The sequence below is a fragment of the Cajanus cajan genome, chromosome 1 (assembly GCF_000230855.2).
Source record: "Cajanus cajan strain Asha chromosome 1, NIPB_CcT2T_4, whole genome shotgun sequence".
NCBI classification, from domain to species: Eukaryota; Viridiplantae; Streptophyta; class Magnoliopsida; order Fabales; family Fabaceae; genus Cajanus; species Cajanus cajan.
This window is the reverse complement of record NC_138517.1, coordinates 24,661,358-24,681,614: the sequence shown is the minus strand read 5'-3', so window position 1 is coordinate 24,681,614 and position 20,257 is coordinate 24,661,358. Positions and strand designations below refer to the sequence as shown.

Below are 20,257 nucleotides of genomic sequence, written 5' to 3'. Positions count from 1 at the left end.
TTCATTATTAAGTTGATGCTGAGATAGATTACTTGTCAAACACTATAACCCCTAGAGGTTATGTGTGAAGTTTGAGTTCCTATGTTACCTGGGGACACCCTATATTAAGCATCAGTACTCAAGGATGGAAAAATAACTGTTACCCATGGTCAAAACTTGTTATTGATGGGCATACTTACTTTATGTTTCACAGATATTGGTTATATGTTTCTCTCAATTTTGTTATGGAATACTTGCTCTTTGAGATGATTTCTCTAAGTTTCTTTGAAAGCAAATATCTTTGGTGACATGAGTTGACGGGGTCATGTGAATTGTTTCAATTTTTGAGTATTTTTGTTTGGTTATAGTACCAAAAATGATGTTCAACATATTAGAAAAGTTTGCATAATAGAAAATATTTGGGAGATACTATAACATATGATATTTGTCATGTTTGATTTTTTTTTTATTGTATTATATAGAAAATATAATAATGATTAATTAGTTCTTAGATCAAATGAGACAACTCATTAGTAGTTGTACCACTACTCTTGGTTATATGGCAATAACTTGGAGATCAACTAAATATAGTTATTTAGAGTTTTGTTGCTTTGGAGATGGTTGATAAGTGCTATGATTTCATTAAGTTTATGGCCTAGTTTGAAGTACTTATCTTAATTTTCCTTGCTTTAGACCTTATTTTTAACTCAAAACATCTCTAAAAGTATTAGGTGATCACATTTTGTCTTTGAATCATGTTTTTAGGTAACTTACAAGTATTTGGTTTTTGTTTTGTAGTTTTGAAGAAAGCTAGGAAAGAAGGAAGGAAGTCAAGCACAAAGTGGTGAATTTGAAGTTGAAGGAATTTTTGGTTAAGTCCCCAGGCTAAGCCCCAGATCCAGGCTTAGCCTCAGCTTGGCAGAGAATCCCTGGAACAGAATTTTGATCCCCACGCTGAGCGTGGAACTGAAGCTGAGCTTAGGAGTCCCAGAACCTCAATTCACTCCAGACCTATCCCTAAGCTTAGTGTGGCTCTCACGCTTAGCGTGGATTGTGCTGATACGTCATTATTCACATAAGACAAAAGCTTTTATGACCTAAAAGGGGGATTTTCGAGGAGAAAAGCAAGGAGGATCATTCTTGAACTTTGTGTGGCGGCTGGAGAGCTCTGGAACCTTCAAGATCAAGCTTCTTCCTTTCTTCATCATTTTGTAGAGTTCTACATGTCTATGTGTAGCTAAACTCACCCTTGTTGGGGTTTGATGTAACTAAACCCATTCTCATGTGTAAACTCTAAGCTATCAATCTAAGTTGTTATTCAGTTTTATTACTCTTTTTCTGTGCATAATACTTGTTATGGCTTGATCACCCTTAACTTGAACTTAAGGTTTTTAAGAGATTGAGAAATGATTTTAAACCTTTGACTTGAAATAGAGCAGCTAATGGGGCTTATTGCTAGAGATAGAGTAAATGTCATTGGTCTTTCTTAAGATCTTGTTTTTAAAGCTGGTTGATTGGTTAAACTATGCAAGAGATTGATAGTTTAAGTTATCAACTTAGATGCCAACTTGTACGAGATTAGGGTTGGTTACTTTTGAGAGTGATTGATAAATTCTGAATAATAACTATTGTGAACTTAGTGATAAACATGAGAGGAAGGTTTAGTGAAGTCAAATCACAACAGTGATGGAATAACACTAAGGCCGAGAAGACCAAGAGGTGATATATTAAAGGAGGCAAGAGGAATGGGTTAGTGAGGCCACTTTTGGACCTTAGCTCCTAAGTTCTTTTTAATCATAGAATTTATTTTACTTGTATTTCCAATTTTACCCTTGTATTTTGGGGTGTTTAGGACTTAGAATTTATTTTCCCTTGTATTTCCCTTTTTACCCTTGTATTATGGGGTGCTCTAGATGATTAGGGTTTTTAATTTTTGGCTAGGGTGTTAACTAGAAGGGTGACACATTTTTTTGGTGTTCATTGGATCTATTTTTTGTGTTAGAAAGGCTTAGGCCCAAGTGGAGGGCAAAGGTTGCATGGTCTTATCATGCACCTAGATATAGCCAATCTAAACCCAAAGATTCCATCCTTGGCCACCAAGTTGCATCTAGGGTTCATTTTCATTTCATTTGGAATGCATTTGCCTACTCCAAATGCAACCCTAGATGCCTCCCCTCCTATAAATACCCAACACCCCACACCTTGTAAATACTTTGGATATTGAATATAAAGAGAGCCTTTAGTGCCTTTATATCTTTCCTTAGTCACCCTTGGCTATTTTCGGCCAAACCCTACCATCTCCACCTTGAGAGAAACAACCCTAGAAGTGGCCTTCATCATCATGAAGTGAGCCAACCCTAGAGTACCATTCTCAAGCATTTCCTCAAACAACTTCTACCCAACCTTCATTTTCATCCATTTCATCATCATCCACCCTAAAACCTTGGTCCACCTTTGAAGAACTTGATCCTTGGAGAAGGCGTCCTCCTCCTTGCTCATCATCTCAAGTTCATGCAAGTAAGGATGCCATCAAGTGGTATCTAGAGCCTTGGTTCTTCAAGGGTAACAATCTCTTTATCTCTAAAAATATTCGGTCATGTCATGTCTTCCTTACATGTCTCCTAAGTGTGCCTAAATGAATCATCTTAATTGCCATATTTTGATGATCCATAAATCTCTTCTCATGTGTTGATTCATACCATATGTTCTTTGTGAATCATCTTGGCATTTTAGGCTTTCTTATTTAGGTTCTTGCTTTTTTCTTTAAATTTTTGAGTTGCTGGAAATTTTGGGCTGCATGTTATACATTAATGTTTTTATTTTTTTTAATCCATCCGGTTTTTTTATAAGCTTGTCTCTTTGAACTACCTTGAAAGAAATTCCAAGTTTTTTATGCTTAGCCTTTGAAATGAACAAAAAATGACATGCATGCCACTTGTTTGATAAAATGGCCGTGAGTCCTTGATGTGCTTTAGAGAGTCAATCATGCATGCTAATTAGTTCTAGCATGTTCTACATCACTTAAAATATCATGTGTGATTAATTCCTTTACACATACTTACTTCAAATTTTCGGCCAAATTTTTGTGTATTCCTTGGTGAACTTGTATGCCTACATGATGTTTGATAATTTGAGTGTGAAATTGATTTCAATATGCCTATCTTTGCTGCTGGACGTGGGCTATTAAAAACTTAAGAAAAACACTCAAATTTTGTCTCATTGAGCTAGTGTAAGTTGCTAAAAGAATACTCCAAAAAGTTGCTAACAAAACCACCAAAAACAAGTGTATATCTTTGAAGGAAAAAAGCTTATGTTTAATCTAGATTTTTTTTTTAAGAACATCATACAAGTAGCATAGAAAAAAGACAAGAAAAAAAATGATTACTAATTTTGTGAAAATCATAAAAGAAAATGCTCTTAATCATGGTTAGAAATCTGATGCATGGATGTTTATGTGATACAATCATGGAGCTGAATATTCAAGAACAAAACTCAAATTCATGTCACTTTTACTCAACTTATCAATTTCTATCAATTTGTCTTTCTCACTTAAATGCCATCACTAAAGAATTAATGTTATATTAGAAATTCAAAAAAAATCTAACCACCAAACCTGTAACATATTAAAGTAAATCACCACATTGTCTACACCATTCTAATGTTAGAAATAGTCCCTAGGCCTAGTTTGATTGAGCATTCAATTCTATCTTGGTACCTTTTGACATAACAAGTTATAAACTTGGTCACTGTACCTTCTTCATTCATTCATATATGTGCCAAATTGTTACATTTCTAACATAATTAATTTAAATGAAGACATTTTTTTTCTTTCATTTTACTAGCTACATCTAACAATCGAAGTATTAAAGTATTGGTAGATAGATTGTGTTTCTAAAATGATGAGAAGTGAATTGCAGGAAAATGTTGGGTTTGGAATTTAGTACTGGAATTTCCATGGCATTGAATAAGTGCCCTATTGTGTTTTGTTTCTAATGTATAATAAGGAAATGCATGTGTCTCATATTTGACAAATTAAGTATGCAGCAAAATCCAAATCAAACTTCCATTTGTCACAATATTAGTTCTCTCCACATCCACGTGTGCTCACGCCTTTTTCTCCATGTGCATAATGAACATACGCTATTTTTCTCATGAAAGCTAACACAATAATAAATGGGGAATTTGAATTGTACAAGAAAAGGTTCGAATCGATGTGAAATCTAGAAAAGGAAGGATTAATTGTGAGGTAGTATAATGAGACAAAAACAATTCACCTCTTCAGTGCAGCTCAAAAGGAAGGGCCCCTCACACCATAATGCAAAATGTTGAATTTACTGTGATGTACATAAACAGTCAGAAATAATTAGTGATACATGAATTGCAAAAATGCTTGAAATTTGTGAAAATAGTTTTGAGGCCCCGGTTCCAATTTTTTCTTCACGCACCTACTCTAAACCCTCTCACATACCCAAACGAAACCCATAACCCATAATCGCAATGAACCCATAACCCATATAGGCATAGACCTATAATCGTACACACACACACGTACACTTATGAACCCCATAACCCACACACTCAATGCACAACATCTAAAGCCTCACGGAATGGAAGAGATAAAAATAACAGCAATCACACACGGAATGGAAGAGAATCATACCTGAGAGGTGCCCAAATAGCAATCGTAGAACAAATTGCTACACGTGACGAGAAAGATGATGATAGGGAGCAACGTTTAGGAGACGAGAACACACAGAGAAGCAAGCATGCAAATTTTAGGGATTCTATTTTTTGATTTTAGGAGAAGAGAAGTCCTTTGTTTCCCGCGAATTAATATTTTCAGAATTAAAGGGAGAAGTTTAATTTTTTTAATTAATATTTCCCGCGAATACGAAAGGGTGGGTGTAATCATTAAGCAACGTTTATAAGTGTTGCCTATTAACTTTAAAGAAATAAACTTTCCATTTTAATAATAAAAATGGTTAATAATATATTTGGGAACATTTTTTATTGTGTTGCATGATATAAAATAAGCAATAATTTATAAATTGTTGCCTATTATCAATTTTAAGAACAGTTTTTAAACTGTTGGGTAGAGAAGTGGCCACGATTAGAAATTTGTTGCTTGTTTCATATTTCAAGAACAGTTTTGTTAATATTGAAAAGAGAATAGTGCACGCTTTGATCAAGTGTTGCCTATATGCGCTTTTGGGAACAGTTTTATGATTGTTGTCAAACAAAGTGCCAACAGTTTACAAAATTGTTGCCTATTCCATATTTCGAGAACACTTTTTTAGGCGTTGCCTAAAAACTCGTTGCCTAATATAAAAAATGTTGTAGTGTGTAAAACCCAAGCAAAGGAATAGTATAAAATTCAAAAGAAAAGAGAGAAAAGTGGCTGGACTTTGAACAAAAAAAAAAAAAGCCAAGACTTGGACAAGCCCAAAAAGAACAAAGAAACCAAAAACAAGAAAAAGGGAACCTTTGCTAGACTTGTGGAGTTTTGGACCAACTTTCATACCATAGCACTTGGAGTTAATTCTTGGACCATTGGACAATACTTAATGGCCGAATGAGACAATAAATCAAACATGTTAAGTGCATAATTTTTCTTTTAAGCCTACTTGCTAAATTCTATTCTAGTGCCATTCTAGGAATTACTCTTTTGTGTGCTTTCCTTTTATTAATGTGCCTTAATTTCAGTTTTTGAGTCTTTCTTCTACTCTTAAGTTTGTCTCATAAAATTCCATTTGAGTTTAGTCTTTTCTTAATTGTGCCTTTTTAGTTTTTCTTTCTTGGCCTCTTGTACTCTTGGGTTGTGTTTTCTTCTTGATCTAGGTGGGGAAAACTTCTAAAACACTACACACTTTCTTGGTGGATTGAGTGGAGGGGTTGTCCGATTGGAGTTCAAGGAACTTTGGAGGATCACACCAATTCAAAGGGTGCAAACACCATTTCAAGACTAACATTGGGTGTTCATTGTGAAGGGGTGGAGAATTTAAGACTTGGAGACTTCCTTTTTTTTTTTCTTCTACTTATTTCTTTCTTGTTAAATTTCGGCCTCTTGTGTTTTTGGCCTTGGTTTCATTCATTTTTGGTTTGTAATTGGCCATTTTTAAACCTTTTCAATTTGGTGGTAGTTTCGTATAGTTTGAAGGTGATTTGAAAACCTTCACCTAGGAAACCGACTAGCATATGCTTTAAGTGCTTTCCTTTGCATGCTTTAAAGCTTTGGTAGTATATTTGCCTAGGACTTTACATTGTTTATTTGTTTCGTTTAGAAGGCTTCATTTGCCTACGAGGGGGGCGTGCACATCACACACCTTAGTATTGTGAAAATTGTTTTTGTGAGAAAAGTGTGAAAAGGCTTAGTGATTTTTACTTGAAAAGGTTTGGTTTTTAAGTGATTTTTAGTAGTCCACCTCCCTTGATAGTTCACTTTGTACACTTAGGCCTTTTCATACCTATCTTGCACCTTGAAAATCCTTTTTTGTGAAAACCCTTTTATCACTCACTCTTTGTGAAAACTTTTTAAAACCTTTTTGAAAACACTTTGTGAAAACCTTTTTGGATCAAAGATGAGTGATCATTCTAGTGTCCATGGTCATAACTCTTGTAGTACTAGGTCTAGTGTTAGGGAAGAAATTAGGCAACTCAAAGAGTACCTAAGAAAAAAAGAAGCGGAAAATATAAAAAGAGAGGAAGAATTGAGAAGAAAAGAAAAAGATTTTGAAAAAAATAATGAGGAAATAAAACAACTACTTGCAAAATTAGTTGAGAGGAGAGAAACTAGTGGATCCCAACCTAGGATTGTTCCAACTAGATCTCAAAAAGGCAAAGAAGTTAGAGTTCCTAGGAGTATGCATGAGCAAGAAAATACAACAAGAGAGGAGGAACTTAGAAGGAAAGAAAAAGAAAAGAAAATAGAAAAGAAAGAAAAAATAAAGAAAAGTATAGAGAAGGTTAAAGAGTGGCTAGAAAATGAAAAACAACAACCAACACTCTTAGAGAAGAGTAAGGAGGATAATGTTTCTTCCAAAGGGCTTATGCTTGAAGAGAGTCACTTTCCCATTGAAAATGATTTTAAAAAGACTTTCTTCATTCATCAAGACCTTAACTCTTTCTCTCACGTTGCCACTAGTCATGAAGTGGAAATTCAAAAACAAATCCTTTTTAAAGAAAAAGAATCTCAACTTCAAGATTTAGTGAAGAAGAAGTGGACTTCACTTAGTCCACTTCTTGTGCTATTTCCTTGGTGGTGCCCAAGGAAGATAAGCCTTCTTTCTTTAAGACTCTTTCTACTTTAGTTTTCTTCATAAAGCACCCAACTTTTGGTTTGTATGGTTTGTTGGATACATCTCATGGTGTTGTATCTTCTATTTTTGATCTTGAAGGAAGTTCAAACTTATTTGAACTTAACTTGAATACTTTCCTACAAGACAAACTTAGATTATATGAGTTTCCTAGACTCCTCTTAACACCTTTTTTCTCATATGTATCTAACAAATTATGCAATACAAAGTTGTTTAGGTAATTTTTTAGTTAAGTTTTCTTTATTTTCCAATACATACCTAGGTCATTACATTGGGCACTTCCAACAAGATATTTTAGTTTTTAGGACTAATACATTAGTGTGCTATAGTTTTAGTCTTTTTACCTTTTTAGGTTTTAGTTATACACCTAGACTTCACCATGGGGAGGATCCTATCCTTAACATTAGAAAGTCTAGTCCTTTTAATTTAGACAATCTTTTTAGCATTTTTAGTAGAACTCCTCTTAGGATACACTTTCCATTTCTATCATATACTATTACCTCTAATGCTTATTTTTATGTTTTTGTTGGTCATAATGCCCACCATGAGGAACCTCTTGATTTGAGGTCAAATCCTTTTCAAGAGGGAGGGAATGATGGAATAACACTAAGGCCGAGAAGACCAAGAGGTGATATATTAAAGGAGGCAAGAGGAATGGGTTAGTGAGGCCACTTTTGGACCTTAGCTCCTAAGTTCTTTTTAATCATAGAATTTATTTTACTTGTATTTCCAATTTTACCCTTGTATTTTGGGGTGTTTAGGACTTAGAATTTATTTTCCCTTGTATTTCCCTTTTACCCTTGTATTATGGGGTGCTCTAGATGATTAGGGTTTTTAATTTTTGGCTAGGGTGTTAACTAGAAGGGTGACACATTTTTTTGGTGTTCATTGGATCTATTTTTTGTGTTAGAAAGGCTTAGGCCCAAGTGGAGGGCAAAGGTTGCATGGTCTTATCATGCACCTAGATATAGTCAATCTAAACCCAAAGATTCCATCCTTGGCCACCAAGTTGCATCTAGGGTTCATTTGCATTTCATTTGGAATGCATTTGCCTACTCCAAATGCAACCCTAGATGCCTCCCCTCCTATAAATACCCAACACCCCACACCTTGTAAACACTTTGGATATTGAATATAAAGAGAGCCTTTAGTGCCTTTATATCTTTCCTTAGTCACCCTTGGCTATTTTCGGCCAAACCCTACCATCTCCACCTTGAGAGAAACAACCCTAGAAGTGGCCTTCATCATCATGAAGTGAGCCAACCCTAGAGTACCATTCTCAAGCATTTCCTCAAACACCTTCTACCCAACCTTCATTTTCGTCCATTTCATCGTCATCCACCCTAAAACCTTGGTCCACCTTTGAAGAACTTGATCCTTGGAGAAGATGTCCTCCTCCTTGCTCATCATCTCAAGTTCATGCAAGTAAGGATGCCATCACTACTTAGTGATAAACATGAGAGGAAGGTTTAGTGAAGTCAAACCCCAACAGTTTATAAATATTGCATTAGAATCAAGTTTTGCACTCTAAGTGTTTACCAAAATTCCAAAAAGAATTGTTATTGCTTGTTTATATTATTTATTGCAGCAAATCAAACTCTTATTGCTTTTCACTTGCCAAATGAGATAACAAGTTTCTGGCGCCGTTGCCGGGGACTTGCGTCTCAATACTTAGGCAAAGTCACTTGGATTACTAATCTAGGCTTTGATTCATTTATTCTTTTACATTTTGAAATTACTATATTCCTTTTCTTTTAATTCATTGTATCTGTGTTGCTGACCGTTTGTTGTAGCTTTGTGATTCTGCTTTATGCGAGGTACTGTTCTTGCTAGTGATTTAGCTTACGACCTGGAAATTGAGAAAACAGCTAGGAGGAACAGGGGATCAATAAGGAAGCAAAGGTTACTAGCCAAGCAAGCACAACATAGAGAGGCTATTTCGTCCTCTCTCAATCATTCTCTATCTGAAATCTTAGAGGAAGCAGAAATGGCAGAGGAAAGACAAAGAATTACTCTTGGTGATCATCCAGTTGCTACTGGTACTACTCATTTCTCTAGCATTGCCACTCCTGCAATTGCTGCCACTAATTTTGAGATGAAGCCAGCACTATTGAATCTGATTCAGAACAATCAATTTACGGGTCTTGATCATGAGGACCCATATCTGCATCTTCATACTTTTATTGAGCTTTGTGGCACAGTGAAGATGCATCAAGTTCCTGAAGAGGAGATTCAGATGAAGTTGTTTCCTTTCTCACTACTTGGTAAAGCTAAGATGTGGCTTAATGCTCTACCACATCAAAGCTTAACCAGGTGGTCTGACATAGAGACAAAGTTCTTGGCAAGATTCTTCCCTATTGCTAAGATCAATCAAGCGAAGAGTGAGATTGTCACATTCTCTCAGAAGCAAGATGAACTTCTTCCCGAGGCTTGGGAGAGTTACAAATCCTTGTTGAGAAGATGTCCAAGTCATGGATTTGATGACCTTACTCAGGTTAATATTTTTCTGGGTGGATTGCAGCCACGGGTGAAAATTCTATTGGATGCCTCGGTTGGAGGTAGTATGCGTTTTAAAATACCGGAGGAGACTATAGAGTTGATTGATGCTATGGCAGCAAATGATTATGATTTACCTACTGAAAGGGAGTCAAGACAGAAAAGAGGAATTCTAGAGTTGGGATCTCAAGATGCTTTATTAGCTCAAAATAAGCTCTTATCCCAGCAAATTGAGGCTCTTACCAAGCAACTTGCTCGAATTCCATAACAACTACAATCCACTCAACATCAACTTCTAAGTTGTGATCTTTGTGGGTTGAATCATCCTCACGGGCAGTGCATTGATACTTTCCCATCTCATGGAGAAGAGGTGAATTACATGGGGAATCAAGCTCGACAAGGAGGAAACTATGGTGGTAATTATGGGAAGAATTGGCAATCACACCCTAGCACAGGGTGGAACCAGAATGATATTGCTCAATCTAGTACACCTCCTATGCAAAGGCCCAACTTGTATGATAGACAGTCTAAATTAGAAGAAATAGTGAACCAGTTCATGCAGGTCTCAATCTCTAACCACAAGAGTACTGAAGCATCTATAAAGAATTTGGAGATTCAAGTGGGGCAGCTGGCCAAACAATTGGCTGAAAATTCTGGTGGAAATTTTTCAGCCAATACTCATACTAATCCAAAGGAGAATTGTAGTGCAATTACAACAAGAGGTGGTAAGAGAGTGGGTGTGTTGGAGGATGAGGAAGAGCAACAAGAAAACAAGGTTGAAGAGAGAGAGGGAGGTGAAAAAAATAATGAAAAAAATAAAAAAATAGAAAATGCAAAAGAGAATGTCATAGAGGGAGAAGAGTTGGCTGAGGAAGTTGCTGTTAAAAAATTAAAGAGCCAGCTAGCAAGAGAATTGAAGATGAAATCCAAGGTGTCTAGTACCAAGGATATACCATATCCTCCAGCCCCAAGCAAGAAGGATAAAGAGAGGCAATTTGCACGCTTCATGGAGCTTTTTAAGAAGCTTGAAATCAACATTCCTTTCTTAGAGGCATTGGAGCAGATGCCCACTTATGCAAAATTCATGAAAGACCTCTTGACAAAGAAGAGAAAGTTCATTGAGAAGGAGACTATTGAGTTGGAAGCGCGGTGTAGTGCCATAATTCAAAAGAACTTACCTCCTAAGTTCAAGGACCCTGGAAGCTTTACAATTCCAATCACTATTGGGGACCTATCAGTTGGAAGAGCACTGCTAGACTTGGGTGCAAGCATTAACCTCATGCCCTTGTCTATGTTAGATAGAGTTGGCCAAGTGGTAGTAAAATCGACCTGCATGACTTTGCAACTAGCTGACCGGTCTATCAAGTATCCCTATGGTGTGATTGAAAACATGCTTGTTAAAGTTGACAAATTCATCTTTCCAGCTGATTTTGTGGTTATGGATATGGAAGAAGACTCTGCTATTCCTATTATCTTGGGGAGGCCATTTATGAAGACTGCACGAGCAATCATTGATGTAGAGTATGGTGAATTTAAATTGAGGGTCCATGATGAGGTGATCACTTTTAATGTATTTGAAGCTATGACCCATCCGAATGATAAAGGTGTTTGTTTCCGAATGGATGTGCTGGATGAGGTAGTGCTTGAGGCTACACAAAAGCTAAAAAAATCATCTTCTCTTGAATGTGTGTTAACTGATACTATGGATGAACTCGATGAGGAGGATGTGATTGAAATGTCTGAATGCTTGAAGCACCTAAATACTTTCAAGGAGATTCCACCTAGTGATGCCAACCACGAGGAGTTAAAAGGTGACAACACACTAGTGAGCACTAAGCCTGAGTTGAAGATACTTCCAATTCACCTCAAATATGTCTTTTTGGAGCCAAATGGTGAAAAACCAATCATCATTAGTAACTCCCTGTCTCAACTGGAAGAAGAAAAATTGATTAATGTCTTGCAGATGCATAAGGAAGCTATAGGGTGGTCCATTTCTGACCTTAAAGGCATCAGTCTAGCTTACTGCATGCATAGAATAAACATGGAGAGTGATTATAGGCCAGTAGCTCAGCCTCAAAGAAGACTAAATCCCATTATGAAGGAGGAGGTGAGAAAAGAGGTTCTAAAGCTCTTGGAAGCTGGGATGATATATCCAATTTCAGACAGTGAGTGGGTGAGCCCCGTACAAGTCGTGCCAAAGAAAGGAGGAATGACTGTGATCACCAATGAGAAGAATGAGTTAATCCCAACAAGAACAGTAACATGCTGGAGAATGTGCATAGACTACCGGAAGTTAAATCAAGCCACTAGGAAAGACCACTTTCCTCTTCCTTTTATGGATCAGATGTTGGAGCGACTAGTTGGTCAAGCGTACTACTGTTTCTTAGATGGGTACTCAGGGTACAACCAAATTGCGGTTAATCCCGAGGATCAAGAAAAAACTGCCTTCACATGCCCATTCGGGGTGTTTGCTTACAGAAGAATGCCCTTTGGTCTTTGCAATGCACCAGCTACCTTCCAGAGATGCATGCTGGCAATTTTTGCTGATTTGGTGGAGAAATGTATTGAAGTCTTCATGGATGACTTCTCTGTTTTTGGGTCTTCATATGATGTGTGCCTGGAGAATCTTGAGCTAGTTTTGAAGAGGTGCATTGATACTAACTTAGTTTTGAATTGGGAGAAATGCCACTTTATGGTTCAAGAAGGCATTGTTCTTGGCCATCAAATTTCAGCTAGAGGAATAGAAGTGGACAAGGCCAAGGTTGATGTGATTGAGAAATTGCCTCCCCCAATTAATGTTAAGGGTGTTCGTAGCTTCCTTGGGCACGCCGGTTTTTACAGGAGGTTCATCAAGGACTTTTCTAAGATCGCCAAACCTTTGTGCACCTTATTGAACAAGGAACAACCCTTTCTCTTTGATGAAGAGTGCATGAAAGCATTTTTGACCTTGAAGAACAAACTCACCACAACTCCTGTGATTGTTGCTCCGGATTGGAGTGAGAGCTTTGAGTTGATGTGTGATGCCAACGACTATGCTGTTGGAGCTGTCTTGGGTCAGCAGAGGAATAAAGTGTTTCACTCTATTTATTATGCCAGTAAAGTGTTGACCGAAGCATAGTTGAACTATGCAACCACAGAGAAAGAGCTGCTAGCCATTGTGTATGCCTTGGAGAAATTTCGAGCTTATCTTATTGGATCCAAGGTCATCATTTACATCGACCACGTAGCCATTAAATACCTGCTCACCAAAGCTGAATCAAAACCTCGACTAATCCGTTGGCTCTTGCTACTACAAGAATTAAACTTGGAGATAAAGGATAAGAAAGGTTCTGAGAATTTAGTGGCTGATCACCTCTCAAGATTAGTCAATGAAGAAGTTACTTGCAAGGAGGGTGAAATCAAGGATGAGTTTCTGGATGAAGCTTTGTTGTTAGTGCAAGAACGTCCGTGGTTTGCTGACATGGCGAACTTTAAAGCAATTGGTATCATTCCGGAAGACTACTTGGCAGCAAAAGAAATTTTTTTTCCGTGATGCCAATTACTATGTTTGGGATGACCCTTATCTCTTCAAGGTAGGGGCTGATAATCTACTAAGGAGGTGTGTAGCTCAAGATGAAGCCAAGAACATATTGTGGCACTGCCATAATTCCCCCTATGGAGGTCATTTCAATGGTGAACAAACTGCAGCCAAAGTCCTACAATCGGGGTTCTTTTGGCCAACATTGTTTAAGGATGCCTATGATCATGCAAAGAGCTGTGATAGATGTTAGAGAATTGGAAATATTTCCAAATGCCATGAGCTACCATTGCAAAACATGCTTGAAGTAGAGGTCTGTGATTGTTGGGGGATCGATTTCATGGGGCCCTTACCTTCCTCTTACTCAAATGAGTACATATTAGTGGCTGTGGACTATGTTTCCAAATGGGTCGAGGCTGTGGCTGCACAAAAGAATGATGCTAAGACAGTGATCAAGTTTCTCAAGAAAAACATCTTCTCCAGGTTTGGTCTTCCAAGAGTTTTGGTCAGTGATGGGGGAACTCACTTCTGCAACTCTCAGTTAAAGAAGGTGTTGGAACACTATGATGTGCGACACAAGGTGGCTTCTCCTTATCACCCGCAAACAAATGGGCAAGCAGAGGTCTCAAATCGGGAAATCAAGTGTATCCTTGAAAAGACAGTGAATGTAAGCAGGAAAGATTGGGCTCTCAAGTTGGATGATGCACTTTGGGCCTATCGCACTGCCTATAAGACACCTCTTGGACTGTCACCATTTCAGATGGTTTATGGTAAAGCATGTCACTTGCCGGTTGAGATGGAACATAAGGCATACTGGGCTATCAGGTTCTTGAATTTTGATCCAACCCAATCAGTTGAGAAAAGACAATTACAACTGAATGAATTAGAAGAATTGCGCCTCAATGCTTACGAGTCAGCTAAGCACTACAAGGAAAGGAAAAAGTTGTATCATGATCGGAAGATTCTAAAGAGAGAATTTCATTCGGGACAACTTGTGCTCCTTTACAACTCCCGGTTGAGACTCTTTCCAGGGAAGCTGAAGTCAAAGTGGTCAGGGCCATTTAGAGTTAAGCAAGTTAAGCCTCATGGAGCAATACAAGTAGAGGATGTTTCCTCCAAGGAGAGCTGGGTGGTAAATGGCCAAAGACTTAAACTCTACTTGGGCGGTGAAATTGAGCGAGCTTATTCCACCGTTGCATCGGAGAACCCCTGAAGCTTTGGTTTGTCAAGCTAGTGACAGAAAACGAGCGCTTTATGGGAGGCAACCCATCATTCTTAATCCCAAAACAAGTTAGCATGCCTTTAAATTCAGTTATTTTGTGTTAGTGTGTTTTAGGTGTAGGTACATGGTTTATCATTGTGTTTGCTTCTTAGTCGAGAAAGCATTGTGATTGTGAGGGCTTGAGGAACTTCATGTTGAGCTATGCTTGAAAAATTTGAAAATTTGCAGAAAAATTGAAATCCACGCTTAGCATGAAGTTCCAAGCTAAGCTATATCAGTGCAGAGGTAGAAAAATAGCTCTCTGGAGGTGCCAGGCTAAGCCTCAGTCCCACGCTTAGCCTCAAAACTTAAACTTGGAAACTGGGAGTTCTCTCTGGAACTCCCATGCTTAGCTTAAAACCCACGCTCAGCATGGACGTGGCAGAGTAATTGGCTCCTGGAGCTCCCACGCTAAGCCTCAGTCCCACGCTTAGCCTGGGAGTTCCTTTTTCATTAAATGCTGTCACACTCTCTCTCCAGATGCCTATTGTTTTTCTTTTACCACTACTCAACCCCTCACAAACATTCTCAAACCCTAAGTCTCTTTCTTTGCTTCCTTGGCCGTGTTGCTCTTGGTGTGGGTAGGCTCCATTTTCTCTCTTGTTCATCAAAGGCGCGAAGGTAAGTTCATCTCCTCTAACACTACTAGAAAAATTAAAATTAGAGAGGGAAAAAATCCGTCACTAAACTTCAAAAAATCCATCACAAATCAGTTAGTGACGGAATTTGTGACGGAAATGATTCCGTCACAAAATTTGGCGTCACAAAATATTTAGTGACGGATTATTTTCTCCGTCACAATTAGTGACGGAATTAAGGCGTCACAAACAATATAATTTCCGTCACTAATTTGTAACAATAAATGTTTAGAAATTAATAAAAATCCGTCGCAATTTGTGAGGGATTAAATCCCTCGCAATTTGTGAGGGATTAAATCCGTCACAAACTGTGATGACTCTAATTAAGTAGAATCCGTCACAATTTGCGAGGGATTAAATCCCTCGCAATTTGTGAGGGATTAAATCCGTCACAAACTGTGATGACTTTAATTAAGTAGAATCCGTCACAATTTGCGAGGGATTAAATCCCTCGCAATTTGTGAGGGATTAAATCCGTCACAAACTGGGATGAATCCCTCACTAACTGTTGATGCCTAAATCTGAGGAAACCATTGTTTTTAAGAGTCTGGTAATCGATTACCTATACATGTAATCGATTACCAGACATCATATGTTCGAAATTTACTTATTAAAAGGTTCTCTGGTAATCGATTACCAATTTCTTGTAATCGATTACCAGAGCCTATTATTGAAAAAATTTCAATCAAAACAAAAATATCAAGTCTTTTTTATGAAAATGCATGATATCATTTAAAATGAAGATAAAAGAACAATACAGGCATCAAGAAGAGTTCCCAAGATTAATGATGTGCTTAATCGGCAAGACAACACATGAAAAATAATGAATGGCCTCTATCAGTGTAACTATGACAATAAAGCTTCATTGGAGTATATCCATAGCCATGATACTTTTCATCATTTAGAGATCAAAATCCACAAGGCACACATTTAGGCAAAGAAACCCCTTCAAACAATACACATGAAGCAACCTAATTTTACTAAGCTAGATTGCTTATATAGTGATGACCTTATACCTATCTACCAAACATACAATTAATGCACAGTTTGATCCTAACAGGGACTATTTGATCCTAACAGGTGGATGGGGTATTTTTTTTTATCAATAAATTCTAATTATATAGGTAATGAGAATCAAAATGAAATAAAAGTTGAACAAATTTTAGTGAAACAGGCCAAATTTCAGACTGATTTGATCTGAAATCTATACAATACACAATCCTCAAATTTAGAGCAAGGTGCAAGAGGATGTATGTTCTACTAGGCAGTAGACAATAAAAAATAAATGTAGAGATAGTGCTGCATGAATGTTAAAAATAATGATATAATGCACAGTTTAAACCAAAAAATGACATGTACTGAAATAATAAAAGGTTTACAAAGTATGCAGCTTGGATGAGACTGAGAAGCAAACGAGTTTCATTTATATTTTGGTAACCCATGCAAGCTGTCAATACAAGCTGACTGCTATCAAATGTGGACCCAGCCAATGACTGAAGTAAAGTAACTGCATCTCCAGCATCCTTTGTTGTTACCAATGCTGGACCTACAAGACACAGTGAAGTGAAATTAAGTTCTGTGAAGATATGTAAGGCTAAAGCATTGCTAGTTTACTTTTTCAAGAACTACTAAATATAGTTTGAAACAAAAAATAGTTTTAGCCAGTACCATATAGCTCCATTAAAGCAATTGCAGTTCTAAAGAGCATGACTCGGTTTCCTTCAAAAAGGAGCACATCCCACACTTGAAGAACTGAAATCCAAATAATTACAATAGATCAGAAGAAAGCTCCAACAATAGTGTACAGATGCACATTTGACATTGGCACTTTTGTGAAATAAGTCTAAGCTATTCAACTCAATAGATATAACATTAAACCTGACCACTTTCCCAAGGAAGCATGTTCACAAAAATGGACAGGAACCATGGTCCAGTAACCCATGCTACCTGCACTCCCAGATAATCAAGATGATTGGCTGCAAAAGAAGTACACACAAGAATATAGCAAGAAATGGAACATTAGAAACAAAATTCACTTGGTGAGTTCAAAGGCAAAAATGAATTAAAATAGTTTACAAACCCAATTTGGGAAACCTCTCCCTCACCAGCTCCTCAAAAACAAGTTGATCCACCTGATACAATGAAAATGTATTTGAATGAATATGAATACAGGTCAAAATGTCTATAATAGTTATTCATGTACATTGTTTAATTTAATCAAGAATATAGAGTAAAGAAACAATACCTGGGATTCTATCATTTCCTCTGAATAATAGCCATCAAAATAATCATCTAAAATGCCCATCAAGGTCCTGGGGAAAACCATAGTTAATGATGAAACAAAAAATTAGTTCACATTTGTAATGTAAAGCAGCTAAAGATGGTGCATAAGCATAAAGCAAGCAGTGAGGCATTCCTTCAGTGCAACAGTGCTCATCAAACACCGCACCAGTATAATAATGATGCTATATTCATAATTTATTTTGAAAAGTGCACATTCTGTGCATATATATACTCTAGAAATCTACTCATGTAGTTATCTAAGGACATACCAAAAGACATTTTCTTCAGGCATCAAAAGTAGCAATAAGCCAACAAAAAAATTCATGGCCTGCAATATAAATTATTTCAACAAGCTAAATCAGTGGGTTATAGATGCCATCAACAAATATCATGTCATGTGAGAAGGCATATAATAAATGACAGACATAAATTATTTAGTTATCCATTTTATAGGACAGATTAATACTATTCATGAATCATACACATCACACGTGTGAAGGGTGCCTGTGTGGCATTAGAGCCCTTTGTTGCTTCAGTTGAGCATGCTATCTTAAAACAGCTCTTGCCTGGTTGAGGTAAGCCACAATGTAGTTCCTAATTCTTCTAATCAATTACAACTTCAACAAAATGTTTGAGAGGATGTGCATACACAAACCTTCTATTAGACTTGGTACGCATTTCAAGCCCAAAGGTCTTTCACAATAGAAGGTTTGTTTTGGATATCAAGTATACTATTTCTATACCACAATGACGCAGATCATCTTCAATTCATTCTCGTTTGCATTAGAGAAACAATCACTGCCACAATAATGAAAAATAAAATCAAACATGGTGCCAAGAAAAGCCATCTGGAGAACTAAGATAAACATAAATTTATTTTCACCAAACTAAACAGTTAACCAAGAAGAATTTAAACTCACCTAAACCCCACTGTCTTAAGCAACATCTTGAGAAGCTCAATGGCCGAGCACTGTTTCTTATAACTATCAGCAAGCACTCTCAGATTCGTTCCTATTTTACAAATGCGTTCTCTCAGCACCTCAGAGAAGTCCTCAACAGAAGCTTCTATGGCACCTTCAAACCCCACACCCAACAAGATTCGCGCCACCGCCTTCTGTGCCAGCTTCGCCGCTTGCTCAGGCCCAACCACTCTCCCACTCCCCTCACTTCCAAGTTTCCCACGGCCCAAGCTTATCAATAACCTGATTGTACCAGGTTTCAGGGAGTTCAGATTCGACGTACCTGGATTCGGTGGCTTTGGATTGATTCTGCGTGAAATTAGAAGAAAAAGAAAAGAATGTAAGTGAAATAGGAAGAAACAAATTAACGGCGAAAGCGAAAGTGAAAGCGAAGAGGTAGGGTTTTTGTTTGGAGGACCTTAGAGTCATGTTGCGCGTTGTCGAGGGTGAAGTAGACGTCGTCGGCGTGCAATTGAAGGTAGGTAGGGTTGAGGAGGTGGAAGGAGGGGTTAGGGTTGAGGGAGAGAGAGGCGAAGGCTTTGTCGAAGAGGAGGGCGCGGACACGGAATTGGAGAGGGATGTGAGTGGTGGAGCTGATGAAGGAGTCCCAGGCGAAGGGGGAAGAGAGGAAGGGGGCGAAGTTCGCGTTGGTGGAGTCGCCCAGCCATGTTCGCCACACGCCGCACGGAGTTTGGGTGATTGTTGATGATGAGTCTTTGGACCAGTTGGGGTTGGGGTCGTTGAGGGAGGAGGTGGTGGCGCGTGTGGAGAGGGCGCGGAGGGAGGGGGTGGCGGGGAGGAGGAGGCAGCGGAGGGAGGGGGAGTCCGCGAGGGAGATGCGGCGGAGGAACGAGAGGGCGAAGAGGGAGGGGGGTGGCAGCGAAGGGAAGGGGAGGCCACGAGGGAGATGCGGCGGAGGAACGAGAGGGCGGAGAGGGAGGGGGTGGCGGGGAGGAGGAGGCAGCGGAGGGAGGGGGAGGCCGCGAGGGAGATTTGGCGGAGGAACGAGAGGGCTGAGAGGGAGTGAGGAGCAGTGGCTGAGAGGGAGAGGGAGCGGGAGAGGAAGGGGGTTAGGGTTCGGGTTTTGGGGAAGACTGAGTGGCGGAGAGGGAGAGGGAGAGGGATAATGGAAATGCAAAAATATATTTTTAGGGAGAGGGAGCGGGAAAAGTAAAAGAGGGAAAATGATTAAAAAAATTTCAAGAAAGAGTGGTGCCTCTCTTTAGGATTTAAACCCGTTCCTCTCCTCTCTGTGCGTTTTAAAAATATATTTTTTATTTTAAAAAAAAACTACCATTTTAACTCCTATAAATAATATGAAATAAATATCTTTAAAATACAATTTTTTTTAAAATTACTACCTTATATTTTTATTAATTAAATTAATATATAAATAATATTTTGAATTTAAACTTGAAAATAATGATTAATATAATTTAATTTAAATGCAAAATCGTAGTATTTCAAATTTAAAATAATAATATATTTATAATAACAATAATAATAGTTCAATTTTGAAATTTTAACAAAATTTTAAAGTTTTATGTACAACACTTTTTCTTTGGATATAAAAAAATGATATTCTCTCTAAATAACTACATAAAATCTTCTAACAAAAACAGAAGATCGAGTAATACCTGTCATATTAATATTCTCTCTAAATGATTTAACACAGCTGGAGGTGTGGTGGCCGGGGAGAGACTGTTGGAACGGTTTAACACAAAAAGAGGTGTGGTGGCCGGGTGAGGGACTGTTAGAATGGTTAAAATTAATTAAATATTTTTATCAAACAAACTCATTCAGATTTTAAA

The 20,257-nt window shown here is 37.9% G+C and overlaps 1 protein-coding gene across 2 annotated transcripts; it reads right to left on the bottom strand.

Annotated features, from left to right (window-relative positions):
• Positions 1–16,253: 16,253 nt before the first annotated feature.
• On the bottom strand, positions 16,254–18,580 carry LOC109793158 (uncharacterized). Of its 2 annotated transcripts, XM_020352622.3 has the most exons (8): positions 18,408–18,580; positions 18,143–18,285; positions 17,757–17,815; positions 17,450–17,516; positions 17,285–17,336; positions 17,088–17,180; positions 16,873–16,956; positions 16,255–16,750 (listed from the first exon to the last, which is right to left on the bottom strand). In XM_020352622.3, exons 3-8 carry the CDS (start codon positions 17,810–17,812, stop codon positions 16,515–16,517), a joined length of 588 nt encoding a protein of 195 aa, XP_020208211.2. In that variant the 5' UTR covers positions 17,813–17,815; positions 18,143–18,285; positions 18,408–18,580; the 3' UTR covers positions 16,255–16,514. The 2 variants fall into 2 exon arrangements, with proteins under 2 accessions (XP_082933193.1, XP_020208211.2); XM_083077067.1 differs by having other exon boundaries at positions 16,254–16,750; positions 17,757–18,285.
• Between the last annotated feature and the right edge of the window lie 1,677 nt (positions 18,581–20,257).